Source organism: Centropristis striata, chromosome 1 (assembly GCF_030273125.1).
Source record: "Centropristis striata isolate RG_2023a ecotype Rhode Island chromosome 1, C.striata_1.0, whole genome shotgun sequence".
Taxonomy (NCBI): domain Eukaryota; kingdom Metazoa; phylum Chordata; class Actinopteri; order Perciformes; family Serranidae; genus Centropristis; species Centropristis striata.
In genome coordinates, this window is record NC_081517.1 from 21098514 (window position 1) to 21118201 (window position 19688).

At 38.4% G+C, this 19688-nt stretch overlaps 1 protein-coding gene across 1 annotated transcript in view; it reads right to left on the minus strand.

The window, feature by feature from the left end:
- Positions 1 to 19230, minus strand: part of si:dkey-28b4.8 (sarcoplasmic/endoplasmic reticulum calcium ATPase 2) — an 83530-nt gene extending 64300 nt beyond the window's left edge. Inside the window, exons 1-6 of the mRNA XM_059334276.1 lie at positions 18796 to 19230; positions 12299 to 12418; positions 10850 to 10867; positions 8323 to 8405; positions 7410 to 7514; positions 4351 to 4489 (exon numbers count right to left, since the gene is read on the minus strand). Of these exons, the coding sequence (XP_059190259.1) occupies positions 4351 to 4489; positions 7410 to 7514; positions 8323 to 8405; positions 10850 to 10867; positions 12299 to 12416 (463 nt within the window). The 5' untranslated portion in view covers positions 12417 to 12418; positions 18796 to 19230. The remainder of the gene's footprint in view (positions 1 to 4350; positions 4490 to 7409; positions 7515 to 8322; positions 8406 to 10849; positions 10868 to 12298; positions 12419 to 18795) is intronic.
- Between the last annotated feature and the right edge of the window lie 458 nt (positions 19231 to 19688).

Here is a 19688-nt window from a genome sequence, read left to right on the forward strand (position 1 = left end):
CTCCGTAGAGGAGGCGTGGTTTACGATCCTCCAGAGCCGTTTATTGGGCGCTATGAATGTCTATCAAAAGAATCTGTACGTAGCTCTTAGCCAATCGGATCAATTATTACCAGAGGACGTATGTAGAGCGACAGACACCGGCAGTGTTGGTGTGTGTGTGTGTGTGTGTGTGTGTGTGTGTGAGAGAGAGAGAGTGTTGCTTGCTGCTTTGCTTCTCCAGTTCTCTCTTTCTGCAAGATTATATATTTTTACACCTTATTCCCCCTCATGTCACTCAGCCACACATCCACTGATTTTATGGGCAATAGACAAGCTGCTGGGGGTCTCTGGGCGGCTCCGCTGTCCCCCGGCTCTTAGCCAGATCACCGGCATTACAGCAGCGAGCGGTAGCGGGGCTAGTTGGTAGATAAGGCTTTTGCCAAATCCTGTCGGAAGCAAGGCTAAAACATCCTTTTTGGTGGTGAAACAGGAGTTTAAAGTCAAACGTTGTTCTTCTTCTGAAATCAACTTTCTCTCTAAACTATTTAAAACGCCGTCTACAGCTAAAGAGAGCTTCGCGTCTGCTGCAGCCATGTTGGATCCGTGAGAAAACTACAAAACTACAAGCTTCCGTCTGCCGAGTAGTACATCGTCTTGCCTTCCCTCCCCGTTCTGTGATTAGATCCCTAAAACAGGGCTAAGAAACGGCCATCGTTGCCAGACTGCCTGAAGGTTCGAAATGAAATTCGAGTGCGCAAGGCAGTATGGGTACACCCAGGCTAATACGCGACGGATTTAAGACGGAAAATATCGGCAAGTTTAATCTCGTGTCACAAGATCTCGTCACGCCCCTGCTGAGGACCGCTTTGTTTGTGAGGACGGCCAGCTCTAGGCAGATTTATACAAGTGCCACACTCCTTACATTTCTTAATGATGGTTTAACTGAACTCTGTGGGATGTCCAGTCAGCTGGACATTTTTTTGTAGCCGTGTCCTGACTTTTCAGTTACCTTTTCTCTGAGTTGCTTGAAGTGTTTTTTTGTCTTCATGTTGCAACTGTAGCAGGAATAGTGATGAATCAGAGACTCGTGTTTTTTATACTATAATCACTTGACACACATCAACTGTACTCAGGTGATCTCCATTTCACTGACTGTGACCCTGCTGCATCAACTAGCGGGAACTTTGTTGAATTAGGTCAGTGACTTTAACCCTCTGGAGTCCACAAAATCGACAGAGCGGGACTTTCTTCATGACATCAAAACCTATAATGAAGCAGCATGGAGCCCTGCTGTCAGCTTTTCTCTAAAGTTTTGGCTTTTCCAGAAGTTTCCATGTCCAATTTAGTGCGACAACTCTTTTTCAGCAAAGGTAAAAATCACCACAACCAAGTGTAAAGTGTTATTTTACCTTTTCTTGTAGATATTTTCAAATTCTGCAGTGTGCACTCAACATTTTAATGTAATATTTCATGTTTAATGTTTTTTTTAATGTGTTTTTTGTATTTCGTTGTATGTTTCTTTAATTTTTGTGTTTTTGTATTTTTTGTGTTTTTTAGTCAATTTTTGTGTGTTTTTTGTGTTTTTTTTCATTTTTTGTGTGTTTTTTTTGTCAATTTTTGTGTGTTTTTGTGATATTATGTGTTTTTATGTAATTTTTTGTGTGTGTTATTTGTAAAAAAAAAAAGTGTTTTGTGCGTTTTTTGTGTTTTGTTGTGTATTTATGCCTTTTTAATGTGTGTTTTTGGTGTGTTTATTGTGTTCAAAATGTTGATCCAGTAAGTCAAAATGAAAAAATGATCAGGTCACATAGGTGAGGTTGTGCTGAAAAAAAAGTGGTTTATACAGACAGAATGAAAAGGAGTCAAAATAGCCCCAAACTCCAGGGGGTTAAAGTGGGTGAATATTTATGCAATCATATATTTGTGTCCAGCTTATTCAGAATGCTGCTGCTGAGTTGTAACCAAAACCAGGTGTGAACATATCACATATGTTTTAATCTCTCTTCACTGGCTACCAGTAAAGCAAAGAATCCATTTTAAAACACTTGTCTTATGTTGTTGACATGCTCTCTGAATACACACCAGACAGATCCTTGAGATCATCAAATAAAGGTCTCCTCACCCAGAATAAACACTAAAGCAGCTCATGGTGCCTTCAGCCATTATGGTCCTTCTCTCTAGAATTCTTTACCAGGTCTGTTACAACAGTGTCTTCCTTTAAAAGCAGACTAAAAACACATCTTTTTTCTCTGCTTTTAGTTAGGTAAAGGGTAAAAGTCTCTTTTAAAAGCAGTGCTATTGTTGTTTCTTTTAACAATGATAATACCACTACCTCTTACCCTACTCTACCCTCAATTTTTATGCTGTATTATATGTTTTTGTATGTTTTTATGTATGTCACATTATTTATTGTTTGTTTGTTTTATCTGTTTTATATATAATGTTAATGCAATGTTTAGTTTATGTATATTGTATATTTCTGTCATGTATGATTTTTACTTTAAGCACATTGAGTTTACGCCTGCTGTATGAAACGTGCTATATAAATAAATTTGATTTGATTTGTAACCAAATGTGGTTGTTTCTGCTAGGTGTAGCTTACACTGGGTTGAAACTCTGCCACCACCTTAAAAAACATTGTTGTATTTTAAATCTGGATGTGGCCTTTTACTCTGGGATCTTAGTTAAATACTTCTTTTAATTCAGCTTTTCTGTTTGTTACAGAGTAGCTGCTTCAGTTTGCTGTGACATTTGTTGCTATTCTCCCCCTTTAGAGTCTTAGAAATTGTGCTTTTCCTTACTGGTGAATAGGCCTTATTAGTAGCTCTTAGCCAGTAGTCCCTGACTACTGACTGGTTTCCTAACTCTCTGAAGGAAGCAAGCGTGAATCCTCTCCTGAAGAAACCCACGCTCGACCCATCGTTAATGGACAACTACCTCCCATCTTCATGGGAACAATCTCCTTGACCACCAGTCTGGTTTTAAGGGCCACTCAACAGAGACTGCCCTTCTTGCTATGACTGAACAGCTTCACAATGCGAAAGCAGCCTCTGTGGTCCGACACCTCCCAGTGGATGTCCTTACACCACCTCAAACTCAACCTAGAAAAGACTGAGCTACTTCACGTCCCAGGGAAGGGACCTACCCCCACTGACCTCCACATCTCTGTCCAGAACACAGTGGCTGCCTCCACCCAGGCCGCTAAAAACCTTGGTGTGATTCTCGAAAACCAACTGTCCCTCATAACAAACATTACCACTACCCAGGTTTGGAATTTCGTCATTTTAGGGGCAAGGCCATTTGGCCTTCCCGTTCACACTTATTTTAAGGGCACAAAGGCCACATGACAGGGCATAAAGGCCGTTTGGTTAAATTATGCTGGTTTTACCTTTCAGATTAATACCTTAACATTCTCATTCACCAAGAAACATTAATGCCCAATATATTAAATATATTAGGAGGAACCTTTTTGGAAAATGACAAATGAACCTGTTTTGAAAAGATGGCAAATTAACCTGTTTTGAAAAGATGGCAAATGCATATATTTTGAAAAGATGGCAAAATTAATCTCCTGCCTGAGTTCATCTAAGAGTAAGGAAAGAGAAATGCCTCCTCCCTGCCATAAAAAAGGAACCCGCTGAGGTGAAATTTACATCAGCGATATCCCAACTAGCTAGCTATCACTAGTTTTCATGACGCAAAAATGTAACTTTAACGAGTTCACTTTAAATAGGTTAATACGATGGTAATTACCTATCAATAGTACTTTCTATAAAAACGTTAAAAAAAAAAGACCTGTCAAATACTACCACATACTTCAGTCACAACATATCAAAACAGCTTGTCCCGCTAGCTTACCTGTGCTGCGCATCAACACATGGCTCATTTGAATATTCATAATGGAGCATTTATTCCCGCTGCTATCAGTCTTTTAAATCAATCATACTGTAATTTGTGTTTGGTATTTGTTGTCATTTATGTTTTTGTTTGTTGTCAATTTATAACTTCTGGCTGTGAAACAAATTGCCCCCCACCAGGTCAAATAAAGATACTTTGAACCTTGAGCTGTGCAGGTGTTACATTACCTCACCTTATGCTGATAATGTTCTGCTATTTTGTTCACATATTAGAATTAGAAGTTGCAGAGCTTAAAGAGGTTTACAGTATGTTGAGGGCACATGAGGCCACACAGTTGGTGTAAGTAAGTAAGTAATACTAGTATGAGACATAAGCAGGAGGAAACCAACTTTTGGAAGTTACATTTTAACCAACAGATGGTGAGTATTTGAACCGAATGTTGAATTAACTTAACATTGTTTCACCATAGTGTGAAGAGAATTTTTTAACTTCTTTAGTTATTTGTCTGCCTACCAGCAACTTCCACGATGTCTCCAGGAACGATGTCTCGGGCTCTGACTCTCTGGACGCTCTTCTTGTCCTGTCGGTACACCTTTCCCATCTCTGGCTCGTACTCTTTCAGAGCCTCAATGGCATTCTCTGCATTACGCTCCTGGAGGACACAGCAATACAGTAAGGTTCTATGAGTTTCTCAACTGTTGATGTGGAAGCAACAGCATGGTTACTCTCATGTGTACACAAAGGCAGTATGGGGGGAGGCACAAAACATGAGGTCTTGCTAAGCCAGTTCTCTGGTAGAGATATTGTCATCTTCAGCTATGATTTAAAAATGGTGGATGATAAAGAGCTCATGAACAGAAAAAAACAACATACATAGAACAGTTTGATGCTTGATTCTCACCATCCAAGTGAGCATTTAAATGTTAGAATCCAAACATCATACCCAGGCCAGCTGACAGAGTTGCTTGGGCCCAGGACAAGACTCTCTCAGATGTCTCAGATATAGTGTCAACTTCAACAAAATAATGAGCCATTAAAATATTAGCATTTAAATTTTCCAGATAAAGAAAGCAGCCATGACGCAGACAATTAAGAAATGTATCATTTAGGGGTGCACCGATCGATCTGCGCCGATTTCCTTAATTTTGCGGCATCGGCGACCGGTGAAGCAGTGCGCCCAACTTTGTTCATAATTTCAGCAACTTTTCAGACCCCCTTAGCAACTATTTTTCAAGAAAGCGACTGGAGACAAATCCAGCGACTCCTTCTTACTCTTCTTAACGAGCCAGAGGCGAGGCCGGCTCGTTAAGAAGAGCCGCCGTTAGCGGCAGTTAGCTACAGTTAGCTCTGTAGCAGTACAGTGTGTATGTGCTGCTGCAGGAGGTGTTCACTTAGCGATCTCTGTTTGTTTACAACAAGCACCGGACACTCTGTGCACAGTTAGCATCCCGGTTAATTGACGATCACTATGTTTATGATCAGCAGGGACTCTGTGCATAATTAGCCATGCTGCTGACGTTGTGCACAGTTAGCAACGGCGAATATCAAACGTCACCTCCAGAGTCTCTAAATCCCTCTGGGGGCTAACTTGTCCCGCCCATAGACTGCCGTGTAAAAACCCTCTACCCTGTTTGTTTCTTCTTCTACAGCTTGGCATCTAGCCGCCACACTGTATCATCAAACGCTACGCTGCCCCCGTGTGGAAGGCACCAGTAATACAACTTTTTTTCTTCCAGATATGATGAACTATTCGATTTTTTATGATTTAATGACTATTTGAATATTCGAAAATTGATGCCCTCCCCAGTTGTTTGTATGTTGTACTATAACAAAACCAAAAACCACTTTATTAATGGTTGCTGTTCTTTTGTTAGTTAGTCCTATAAATTGTTGCTATTTATTTTAAGTTCAATATTTTATTGACTACATCAGACATTGTGATTTACTTTATTTGTGAAAGAAAAATACTGCTGTGTTATTGTTTTTCAATAAAATAAGATTCAAACATTGAAGGTTCAGCTGTGAGTTATTTCAAAAATTGGTATCGGCCAAAATCGGAATCGGCAGGTCAGGCTTTTTAAAAATCAGTGCACCCCTAGTATCATTTGTTAGGTAATTTTTCAAATGATGACAAGAATGGGATGACAAGGTAGAATTACAAAAACTGTCCTGATATATGAATTCACCCTATATGAAATGTTTTGGGAATGGCCTGCCCTCTGTTAGTTATCTGTTAGAAACAGGAGCTTGTAGTGCCATAACACACATCAGGTTCACCCTGTCAGAATCTGTCATTTTGGCTAGCTGAAACCCTGGATCACTAAAATCACAATCTCCCTCCTACATTTTGGCTGCCCCGTCATCATTCCTTTGTCTTGTCCATCTACAGTGGGGCAAAAAAGTATTTAGTCAGCCACTGGTTGTGCAAGTTCTCCTACTTAAAAAGATGAGAGGTCTGTCATTTTCATCATAGATACACTTCAACTATGTCATTTTGTCTATGTGAGACAGAATGAGAAAAAAAATCCAGGAAATCATATTGTAGGATTTTTAAAGAATTTATTTGTAAATTATGGTGCCAGCGATGAACTGGCCCGAGCAGCGTGCACTGCAAATTATTTGTTTCTTATCAAGATAAAAAAAAATTAGATTTAGAAGTGTTAGATAATTTATCTTGTTTAAAGTGTTCAACATGCTTATTTAAGTGTTCAACATGCTTATTTCAACATGTTTAAGAAATCTTGTCAGGTGAAATTATTTGTCCATGCAGCAAGATCATTTCCCTCAGATTTAGTGTTTTTATCTGGTTTTTAGACACACCTTTTTTTTTGCAGTGCAGGCATTTTGATAGCCTTTCAGGCCATGGTTTTGTATTGTAGCACTGATAGCCTTCCCTTCTGCTGGCCGTGGTTTTAATTCTTCATTAGTGGTAGCGACGACTACCTGACAAACTAGCAACTGAATGTAGCACCTTGTTTCAAGACCGATGACCTTTTGTTTAATCAACATTTTCTTATGACTGACTATAATTTGAAAAAACTGACTTTATCAGTTTGAACATTACATATAATGCAGAGATGGGCAATTTAAATGCTGGAGGGGGCCACAAAAAGACACAAAATGACTAAAAAAGACATAAAATGACCAACAAAGACACAAAATGACCAAAAAAAAAAGACACAAAATAACTAAGAAAGACACAAAAAGACACAAAAACATTTTTCATGCTCAAATGCATGTATAACAGTATAAATAGGAATACAAAAGGTTTGAAGCAAATAAAAAATGTGTGGCCCCCGGGCCTCCAGTTGCCCATCCCTGATATAATGTATCTGTACAGTTTTCAATTGAATATAGCTTACAAAGGGTAAGCCATCACAGCCTGTTTTATTTACATTTCAGACATTCCCAACTTTTTTGAAAACAAGGTTGTAGGATATAGATGGCAAATTTGAGCAATTAGAGGATAACGACAACAGATGGATTCAAACTTTAAACAAATTACAGCACACAACACAGGAATTGCCTTGAAATGATTGCCCATCCATAAATATTGCACACACACTGTTTACCTGCCATACTCCCACAATAGCGTTGGCGATGAGGATAAGAAGGATGACGAAGGGTTCAACAAAGGCTGTGATTGTCCCCTCCCCTTCTTCAAACCAAGCCAACGTCTGTGAGACAGAAGACAAGATGGAGAGAAAGTTTTTCTAACACTTGTTTCATGTGTGTTCATATGTAGCAGGGTTAAACAATGTATCAGACTGCACAAATACACAGTCCATACAAATTTAACCCATAAGAACCCAGACCCAGTTATCCTGAAAGGAAAATTATGGGGAACATACTAAAGAACAAGTGGACCACATAGAACACATTTATGATGTTTTAAAAAAAATATGCATCTCCCCAACATTTATCAAAATTGTGACATTAATAGTGCTGTTTAACAATAAATTGTTTGTCAGATTTGTTTTTAAGTAACAAAATAAGAATACATTAATAATAAATGAAAACAAATAACTATTTGCCTTTTTGTTTGCATCTCCATAACATATATCAAAATTGTGACTTTAATTTGTTCAGGAAATACAGTCTGAACAAGTTAAATGCAATACAAGACACCATATTAATGGATTAGACTTGTTAAATGGGTTTAAACTTAGCCTGGTAACCAAAAATAAGCTTTTTTTTAGCTACTTTTTCACATTTCTGTTTCCAGTCACAGCCATATATTAGAGAAGTCACTTCCTGTCACAGTCACATGACCACCACACCAGGGTGTTGAGTATGTGTCGCTTAGGGATTTATGAGTTAAGGTGAAGCATAAAGCTGAATATGGGAGATTCTAGAAGATTTAAAGTGTTTGTTACACGGTATCACCATGGGTTCTTATGGGTTAATGTATTTGTTGTTGATATTATCATATGTATAGTGTGTATGTGTTTGCTCATGGTTGTGCACACAGTTGTGTTTCCTTACAAAGGAGATGCACGCAGCCAGCAGCAAGATTCGAACTAACAGGTCCTCAAACTGTTCAAGGACCAGCTCCCAGAGAGACTTTCCTGCATTAAAGAAAGAATGAAAGAGAGAAAGGGCTGTGTAGTGGCAATTTTGTCAGAAAAATAACAAAACTAAAATTAAAACAAAAACGTAATCAAAACGCCACTGATGCACCATGGGCATGTGGTGTACGCAGGCAAAGAAGCTGAAGTCCATGCATAGGTGTGAGTTCCAAAGGTGCCTACCCACCTGCCTATAGAACATCAGGTGTACACCGTGTCAAAACAATTTCAGTAAAACACAAAAATGCTATGTAAACTAAATACGCTAACCAATAATAATGATTAAACTAAACAATTAACTAGCAAAACAAACAAACATCTAGAATAATCAAACAATACTCATTATTATCAATGACCGAAATAGACAACTAAATACAAAAATAAAATAAAATAGCTCCAACAAGCTGATTACATTGAGATAACGGGGATGTAGGAAAAACAAAAGCCCTTTTCATGCTGGAACATTTACAGCTCTGTAACGTCTCACCTGCACTATGAAAGTGCCAGAAGCAGGATGCCGGGATCAAGTGATTCCACCAAATTTTACACCTCCAGAGGTAGTCACAGAGGAGGAAAATTGGTGTGACTGTTGGAAGCGGGACCACTATGAACGGGCCATTCCAGCATGGCGGAATATTTGATGTCGTGCTTGACGTCTAACACACACCTCCCACTTGGTCTGACAGTCATTGAATCACTGTGCAGCAGCAAAACAACTGCGGCCGCCATCGCTAACTGTGCACAGAGTCTGCCATTTATTGTAAACAAACCAGCACGCTAACTGTACACGTGGTTTCCACCGCTGATCGTAAACAAACCGGCATTGTAACTGTGCAAAGAGTATCTGGTGCTTGTTGTAAACAAACAAAGGTCGCTAAGTGAACACATGCTGCTGCAGAACATACACACTAGCTGTTTCCCAAAGTCAAATAAATTATTATATTATCAGGACTTGCGAAATGAAGGCTAACCTGATAATGTAATAACCTCCCATTAATGTTATACTATTACATTATTGGTAAAAAGTGTATTACATTATTGGGAAACGCACTTTATTACATTATCGGGAAGTTATTACATTATCAGGTTTTATTACATTTTCAATGGACTCAAGTGCAGAATTTTTTTTACATTATCGGGGTTATTACATTATCGGGAATTTATTACATTATCAGGTTCTATATCAGGGGTGTCAAACTCTGGCCCGCGGGCCAAATTTGTCCCACAGTGTAATTTTATTTGGCCCGCAAATCAATACCAAATTATTATATTATTATTGTACTATAAAAGCTGACCCGCCAGTATTATACGGCGCATTTACCGCTAATACTACAAATCCCACAATGCCCTGCTGTTGTTTTGGCGCGTCAATCAGGACAGGACCCAGAAACGCGCTCCTCTGTGACAGTCGTCATAGCAACCTCAAGCTAGAGCTGTCTCCGAGCTACCCCTTCCCAAAAATGGCGAAAAGAAAGGCAGAAAACAGGAGCTTTTTGGACAGGTGGGAGGCAGAATATCTGTTTACATACGTAAAAGACAGACCGGTTTGTCTTGTATGTGGAGCCAACGTGGCTATAACTAAGGAGTACAACATTAGACGACACTTTGAAACAAAACACCACGACAAGTACAAGGACATGGACATAACTGAAAGGAGCAAGAAAGTAGATTGATTGGTGATGTTTTTTATTTGAAATTTGATTTTGCATGTCTGCACTATTTAGTTATATATTGTATGTTTTATTTATTTATTTATTGTAAGTGTTGCTGGTTCCATATTTAATGTTAAAGCAAAACATGTTTGGTATATATTAAAAGGTTTATTTGTTCAATGTTGGCCCGCAATTTTTTTCAAGTTTTAAATTTTGGCCCATTGTGTATTTGAGTTTGACACCCCTGTTCTACATGGTCTCGTCTCTGGAGGACTCTGAAGGAAGGATACTACAAAGGAAGGATCCTTGACTTTGGGATACAGCCAGAGTGCTGCTACAGAGCTAACTGTGTAGCCTATTCGCACTGTGCTACTGCGCAGCACTGCTGCTGCTCTGTTGCACGTCACTATTGTCTCCTCCCAACTCGTTCCACAATGCCGGACTGCACTATTATATAAAAAAGGCACGAATACCACACCTTCACAGGATCACTAGAAGAAGAAGAATTACTTTATTAATCCCACAACGGGGAAATTCAACCTCTGCATTTAACCCATCCTTTTTTACACACAAGTGAACACACCATGCAAGGAGCAGTGGGCAGCACATTACTGCAGGGGGGTTAGGTGCCTTGCTCAAGGGCACTTTGCAGTATGAACGCACTAAGGCGAAAGGCCGGCACAGATCTTTCCAGCAATATAGCGAGACATTTAGAGACCGCACTATGAAAGGGCCTAACGAAAGAGGAGGAACACAAAAGGATATAATAAGACAGACAGATAGATAACTCACCCTCTTCAGCTGGTAATTCTGCAAATAAAGAGAATTAAAGGTAGAATTAAAGGAGGAAGGATGGAGAAAAGAAAAATAATTATATCATTGTGACACCTTGTACTTTTTTTGCAATACTAATATAATAATATTTTCTGCAGCAGAACTAGGTTGATAAATGTGCTTGCATGTACTTAAACTTGATGCAGATATACAGAAGTTATTTTACTGAAAACTGGAGATATTATGTATCCATGTATGCATTTCCTACATTTGATCAATACAACTGTAACATATGACAATATGACATTTAGTCAAACATAATGTTTTTTATGAATATGTTATGTTATGTTTTTGTATTTTTGTTAGTGGCAGTGGCAGTAATATTTGTAGTAATTTCTTCTGCAACATCACTACGATATCTTATGAACAAATAAAAAAACAAGGTTTTACTCCCACACTGCAAAAAAGGTGTGTCTAAAAACAAGATAAAAAACACTAAATCTGAGAGAAATGATCTTGCTGCATGGACAGATAATTTCACTTAACAAGATTTCTTAAATTAAGATTATTAAATCTAGAAATAAGCATGTTGAACGCTTGTAGAACCTGATAATGTAATAAATTCCCGATAATGTAATAACCCCGATAATGTAATAAAAATCTGCACTTGAGTCCATTGAAAATTTAATGAAACCTGATAATGTAATAGCTTCCCGATAATGTAATAAACTGCATTTCCCAATAATGTAATACACTTTTTTTTACCAATAATGTAATAAAGTATAACATAAATGGGAGGTTATTACATTATCAGGTTAGCCTTCATTTTGCAAGTCCTGATAATGTAATAATTCCCCAATATTGTAATAATTTAACATCAGACCACCCATTACTTGGGTTCAAGTGGTGATACTGTGTAGGCAACTCTAATGAATGTGAATGTTTATTAACTTTTGACCAGTTCATCCGTTTTTCACAAAGGATGTATCACTGGTACCCTTGGGCAAATCCGAGCTCAATGCATCCTCAATGGTGGTTTTCGGCTATATTGGATTTTCAGCCATCTTTGATTTCATCAAAAACCTTCCATTAATGTTATACTTTTTACATTATTGGTAAAAAGTGTATTACATAATTGGGAAATGCACTTTATTACATTATCAGGGTTATTACATTATCAGAAATTTATTATATTATCAGGTTCTACAACGCTTAAAATAAGAAACTAACTATTAAAACAAGATAAATTACCTAACACTTCTAAATCTAAAGTTTTTTTTATCTTGGAAAGAAACAAATAATTTGCAGTGCACTCTGCTCGGGCCAGTTCATTGCTGCTTGCAGCTCTAATTCATCTTGTTTTTAGACACACCTTTTTTGCAGTGTATAAGACTATACAAAAAGAATAGTTGATCGTTTTTATAAGAAATGTTAGCATTTCATGGAAGAAGAAAAAAGAATGTGTACCGTTGGGTCCCCATCTCTCCCTGTTCTTCTTCAGCTGCTCACAGCTCAGGCCTGTTGACTCATTTACACTGAAGAAGCCTAAAACCTCCTCCACTGTTTTTGTATGAGCATTATCCATCACTGTGGAGGGAGGAGGAGAGAGAACACAAGGCTAAATCAATATCAGCACTCACAGAAATCACACAATCAGTCCTCAAACTTACAGCAACAGCTAGAAAACCTGAAGAAAAGCTGTCTGAATCAAAAAGCTTGTAGTGTTTATAATAATCAACCTCTTTATTACAAAAACTACAGGAAGGAATTGTGGCCTTAAGCAAAGCAGACAGTGATATAGGGCTGGGCGATATGGCCCTAAAAAGAATATCACGATATTTCAGGGTATTTTTGCAACAACGATATTCTTGACGATATTACAAAATACTGAAAAATGTATTTAGAAAATGTGATTTCTTAGTCTGTATAAATATATAAAAACATACAACAAAATATGATTATCAATCATAAATCTAAAAAGGAAGAGTAAATTGCAAATCTCAACAGTTGCCAAATACAAAAAAAAGTTACTCTTGACTCTTGAGTTTTAGCAAATAATATAAAAAAAATAACCACCTAGGAGGTAAGGGGTAATTATGTCCATTTAAGGACAATGCATCAAGACATCTTATTTTGACAGTCTTCTTGTAAATTCTGTGGTGGAGTCTTTGCCAATGCCAATATCATGACATGCAATTTTTTTTACTCATAAAAAAAATATACCGATATAATCGTGAAGGATACGATATGGCACACCCCTACAGTGATATTTTAGGTTGAAAATGCAAACTAGGGCTGCAACTAACGATTATTTTCATTATCGATTAATCTGTCCATTATTTTTATTGATTAATCAATTAGTTGTTTGGTCAATAAAATGTTGACAAATAATTAATTATCAACTATTTTGAAAATGGAATAATTGGTTTGAGCCGTTTTTTAAAGTCAATGTTTCCCAAATCACAAGATGGCGTCCTCAAATCTCTTGTTTTGTCCACAAACCAAAGAGATATTTAGTTTATTATCATAAAGGAACAAAGAAACCAGAAATATTCATATTGAAGAAGCTGAAATCAGAAAATTTGGACTTATTGACTTTAAAAAACGGCTCAAACCAATTATTTCATTTTCAAAATAGTTGATAATTAATTTAATAATCAATTATTGTTCGACTCATGTCCTATTGATCATATCAGAGACACAGCACGCCAAATGGTTTTCAATAAACAGTAGGGCTGCACAATTAAGCGAATTTTAATCTTGATCACAATTTTGGGCGTCACGAACTAACCTGATCGTCGACGATATTTCCATTTTAATATGTGTCTCTCCTGCATATCTAATCAAGCACTTTCTACACCAGTAGTCCACCAACAACCAGGGGGCGGGGCCATTTTTCTCGCCTGAAAACAGCCTGGTTGCTGATTGGATAGAACGCTAAGCAGGATGTGACGTAGTACTCGATGCCACAACAACACGCGCCATTTGTAAAAGCCGGCGAAGCAGTGTTGCCAACTTAGCAACTTTGTTGCTAGATTTAGTGACTTTTCAGACCCCCTTAGCGACTATTTCGAAGAAAAGCGACTGGAGACAAGTCCAGTCCAGCGACTCTTCTCAAGGAACCACGGGTCGTTAAGAGTACAAACGAGTCTCCAAAGAGTAAGAACGAGTCGAATCGGCCCAGTCCTCCTGCAGCAGTCTTTCCCAGGTGCAGAGCCGGAGGGGATGTTAACCCCTCAGCGTCCAGTCTGCAAATTGCTAATAGGCTAACAGTTAGCACCAGACACTATGTGCACACACTAAAAACTGTTCCTATTGTTTGTTTAAAAGTAGTGCATTAAAAATACAGATGTTTCCCATAACATGATGAATTATCGTGATTACAATATTGATCAAAATAATTGTGATTATCATTTTGGCCATAATCGTGCAGCCGTAATAAACAGTGTCGTCCACATTTGAAAGGTAGCCTTCTTCTTGAATGTGTAAAACTGACAGTGCTGCAGCATTTGTTGGCTGGGGAATTAAATGCAGCCTACTCTATAGCCAAGCAACCACACAAACTGGAACCTACAGAGACCAACAGGCCCCAGAGACAGGAACCAGTACCCACAGAGTATGAGCGGGCTCTAAACAAACATCTCCTGGACCAGATTTATGTCTGTGTTTACTCATCTTTGCTTCTCTGAAAGGCTGCTTGTCCTCTGACTCTCCAAACTATTAATATCTGACTCTCCAAACTATTAATTAGTATTACTACAATTATTATTATCTTACCTATTCTGTCCAATCAAGCCTAACTGCAGTAACTACAATTTTGGTTGAAATTGAGTTATAACTAAAAAATGAACCCATTGATGTCTGTTTTATCTTGTGACAAAGTTTTAGATTTCAATTTTGCTTTATTTCAGAGAAATAATACAGTGATACAGTGTAGCCTTGTATTTCTTCATTGTGTTGAATAGTGAAGACAGTAATAATAGAAATTATAAGTTTATTTGATAGGGAAATCATTATCGAGATAGTAATTAATTAAATAAAAGTGACATAAAATTGTATTAGACTAAAATATAACCTTACTTTATAATATTAAGTCTAAAATACACAAATCTTTGAATAGAATTGTTAAACACTTTAAAACAATATTGTAGTACTGCACTGTGTTTTTGCATTGATATTAGAACCTTTTACTGCAAAACCAGAGTGCAGTAACTACATTTTGGGGGTCAAAGGTCATATAAATCATCATGATTTTTGAGCATAAAAATTACATCATCAATACATGTAGAAATAAGTGTCATATCACTTATCTACATATAACCCATTTGGCTGGCTAGTTAAAAAACTTTAAAGCAGTTTTTCTCAGTTTTACTCTTTGCATAGTTACTGCAGTTAGACTTTGTAGGGCAGTATTGACATCAGAATGACCGGATCAAACATGACTGAAGGCCTTTTTACAAAAAAGATCGGGTGTAGTTAACATTTAATACAGGCCAGTTGTCTCCCTTCTAGTAATATCATATGTAAATTATTAGAGTTGTTCCGATTCTGATACCAGTATCGGAAATTGCTCCGATACTGCCGGAAATGCTGGCATCGGTCACGGCGAGTACTGGAGTCCAGGCACCAATCCGATAACACGTAATCTATTAAATTAGTAATCTATTTACTGGTTCACTCCATTAATCCAATATTGTGGCTGCACTTTAACTTAAATATATTCCTAGATTTCTTTATTTAAGTTGCTGTTGCACTACTGTTTTGTATACTGTTTTCTTTAAAAATAAATGGCTTGAATTTTCTGTATTTATTTATGTTTAACAAAGGGTTTAACCTGAGCCAGGCCTTACCACAATGATAATCATATCACAGTCATGCAGGTGTAGTATGATATTTTTTTGATAACATACTGGTATTGGATTGATACTCGGTATCGGCAGATACCCACAGCACAAGTATCGGAATCGGTATCGGGAGGGAAAAAATTGTATCGGAAAATCTCTATAAATCAGTGATGGAGCGGTGACTCCATGGTTGAAAAATCGTGCTAAAGTGCCCTCTAGAGTGGAGAAAACGAGAGGAAGTGTCTTATTGGCTGCTCTTTACACATGCAAAAAATTATTGAGTTCCCTGTAGGGTTCCCCTTCATACAATAAATTATGATGATGTGCCCTCTAGTGCAAGAATATGGCAAACCGAAAAACCTGCTGTGGTTAGCTAATGAGGTGCAGACGTTCCTCTCTTTGGTAGCCGACAAATGGGGAATTCAGAGCGTTGGTTTACTTTTGGCGCAGTTATGACGAATGTGAGGTTTTTGCTCTCATTTAGCTCTCAAAGTGCACAAGATTGATGCATTTTACTTAAAAATGTAAAAAAAAAATCTCCCGGGGCAGACCCCCCTAGATGGTTTGGTTTGATGGTTTTAATTGTCAGTACTATATCATTAATTACCTTGATCTGGATCTCCTTTTAACTTAATGATAATCATAATCAAAGATGAGGACGACTTCATCAGAGCTTTTTGCTGCTGGTGGGAGCCCATGTTGTGCAGAATGTGCCCTGTAGAACATGATAATGTAATAAATTCCTGATAATGTAATAGACCCGATAATGTAATAAAAATCTGCATTTGAGTCCATTGAAAATGTAATAAAACCTGATAATGTAATAACTTCCTGATAATGTAATTAAGTGCATTTCCCAATAATGTAATACACTTTTTACCAATAATGTAATAAAGTATAACACCAAGCACCTTTAGATTTCAAGAAGCTGTTGAATACATTCGTGTGTCATGGACACCTCGTTTGTGAAAAACGGATGAACCGGTCAAAAGTTAATAAACATTCAACTTTGACCTGTTGGTGGCGCTAGAGCTCTTGAGCTAGAGTTGCCTACACAGTATCACCACTTGAACCCAAGTAATGGGTGGTCTGCTGTTAAATTATTACAATATTGGGGAATTATTACATTATCAGGACTTGCGAAATGAAGGCTAACCTGATAATCTAATAACCTCCCATTAAAGGAATAGTTCGGAATTTTGGACATAGGACCTCATTTCCAACTTAGCCGGTGTGATATAGGTCGGTGGAGACCGTTTTCAGCACATTTTATGCAGTCCTTATAGTTGCACAAGTCACTGTTGCTAAACTGGTGTTGAGCTAGCGCACGTCGATAGTAACATCCAGCCTGTCACTAAAAACAGCTTTACCTGCTCTGCAGAACAACCGAGACAAATGCATTATAACGTTGGACTATCGATGTACATGTCTGTGTTGATAGAATAATTTTAGAAATTAAACCAACCTTGCATAGCATTGGAATAGATTATACTTTGTTCCCTGTTGTTGCTTAGGCTACGGCAGCGGCGGAGTGATATTATCTCCAGGCTAGTGAGGCTACAGTGGAAGACGGTTTCGGTTTCGCTGACAATCATGCAAGTTTATTTCGGTGCTGTCATAGCGGAGACAGGATAGCAGGACACTATGGCCACTGCCAGCCATGCTGAGATTTCGGAGTTTGAGGACGACGAAGATGAGTTTGTGTTATCAGCCATACCAGTTTGAGCCAGAGTATACGGACCAAGAACTGACACAGATGGATGCTCAAAGGGCAGAGCGTGAAAGACTTGAAACCGCTACCGGTGGAGCTGCAGAAGACACTCGCCGGGACAGAACATCAGGAGACTGGTGGTGCCCATCTGCAACTTTTATTGCCACAATTTTTGAACGCACACTGAAGCGGCATGTTTATCACTACTACTGTCTTATAGCTACTAGCTACTAGCTGTCACGACTGGAGGGCTCTTCTGGTTTCGTTTTGACGCACTACTACTAACCCACAAAGTAAAATTCCGCTGCTGCTGAGAAACTAGTCCCTCAAAATGTTTTAACATTGAAAATGCAAGGTTGGTTTAATTTCTAAAATTATTCTATCAACACAGACATGTACATCGATAGTCCAACGTTATAATGCATTTGTCTCGGGTGTTCTGCGGAGCAGGTAAAGCTGTTTTTAGTGACAGGCTGGATGTTACTATCGACGTGCGCTAGCTCAACACCAGTTTAGCAACAGTGACTTGTGCAACTATAAGGACTGCATAAAATGTGCTGAAAACAGTCTCCACTGACCTATATCACACCGGCTAAGTTGGAAATGAGGTCCTATGTCCAAAATTCCGAACTATTCCTTTAATGTTATACTTTATTACTACTTTATTACATTATTGGTAAAAAAAAAAAAAAAAAAAAAAAAGTGTATTACATTATTGAGAAATGCACTTTCTTACATTATCGGGAAGTTATTACATTATGAGGTTTTATTACATTTTCAATGGACTCAAGTGCAGATTTTTATTACATTATCGGGGTTATTACATTATCGGGAATTTATTACATTATCAGGTTCTACATGCCCTTTGGATCTTTTTCGCCCCTGCCCTTCAAACAGCCTGAGTCCGCCACTGCTATAAATTATTATTACCATGACGTCCTACGACGCTTTACCGTCACTGACCCGTACGTGTCTAGAAGTGACCACACATTGATCCGTACAGGGCCTCAGGTCAGCCTGTCAGTGGGCCTGTGTTCCATCACTCACTCCGAGGACTGATGCTCTAACCCTCATCCAACACTCATAATAAACTGCTGAGCAACGACACAATGATAATGATGACACTTCCGCTCCTTTACTGAACCGTCCATCAAATATGAAGGCTTAACGGTCGCCTCTAATTATAATGATGATATTCTGAACGGATTTCTGATGACATGGCGGTACAACCCGTGTCAGAGAAATGTTGATGCTGCTCATTAATATGCCGAACCAAATAAAGTGGTTGTAAATGACAGGTGAGGATCAATAGCAGGCTAAATGCATCGAGCTAACGTTAGCACAGCGCTATGGTCAGTGTGTCGGTGAGGTGCCGTTCCCGTTATCCTCCGGGATGAACAGGTTCTTACCACAGAGTGACGTCCGTCCAGTGTCCTATACAGAGATCACAGGAACATGCGTCCAGGGTCCTGTCCTACAGCAACTAATACTGGCAAACTTAATATCACAACAGGCTTTTTATCGGAGTAGAACTGTGACAGCCGCTCATGAGTAAAAAATCAGGACATTTCCATGGAAACAGAAAATGGTTTCCGTTAAAAAAAAAAAGAAAAAGAAAAAAGGCCTTTTGTTAAGCTAAAGAGGCAAATGTTTAAACAGGGTTTCAGATAGTTGAGTAGACACTGTGGTGTTATTAGTGCTGGTCCTAGCTGCAGTGTGTCTCTGGGTCACTAATACTCAGACTATCAGCCAGAACAACAAGTTACACAGTCACAACATACAACTTCCGGTCCAAACCTTTAAAGTAAATATTTCTACTTAAAAAAAATCTAAATGCAGTGATGTCATTATTTATTCTAACGTATGTAGGGTTCAAATGCCGTTGGTGTTTACACCTGCATAGTAGGTAGCCTGTGTTGTCTTGCATATTGAATTTCACTTGGGACAGATAAAGTATCTATCCATCCATCCATCCATCTATCTATCGTCTGTCCGTCCGTCTGTCTGTCTGTCCATCTAAAAATCTGCTCTCGTGAATAGCAGATTCCTGCTACAGAAGAAGCTGCCGTTTCAGAACCATGGACGGACGCCATGGTCCTGAAACGGCAGCTTCTTCTGTAGCAGGAATCTGCTATTCACCAGAGCAGATTTTTAGACTTTTATTTTGAAGAGAAGTCATCTGACTTCCCGTGTTTTCTGTGTAACTTTGTCTAACTTGACATTGCTGCCCTGCATTGAATTGAGCGTGATTAACGGCACTGGCCGCTGCAGAAACCCAGCTGAGCTCAGAAGGAACCAATGA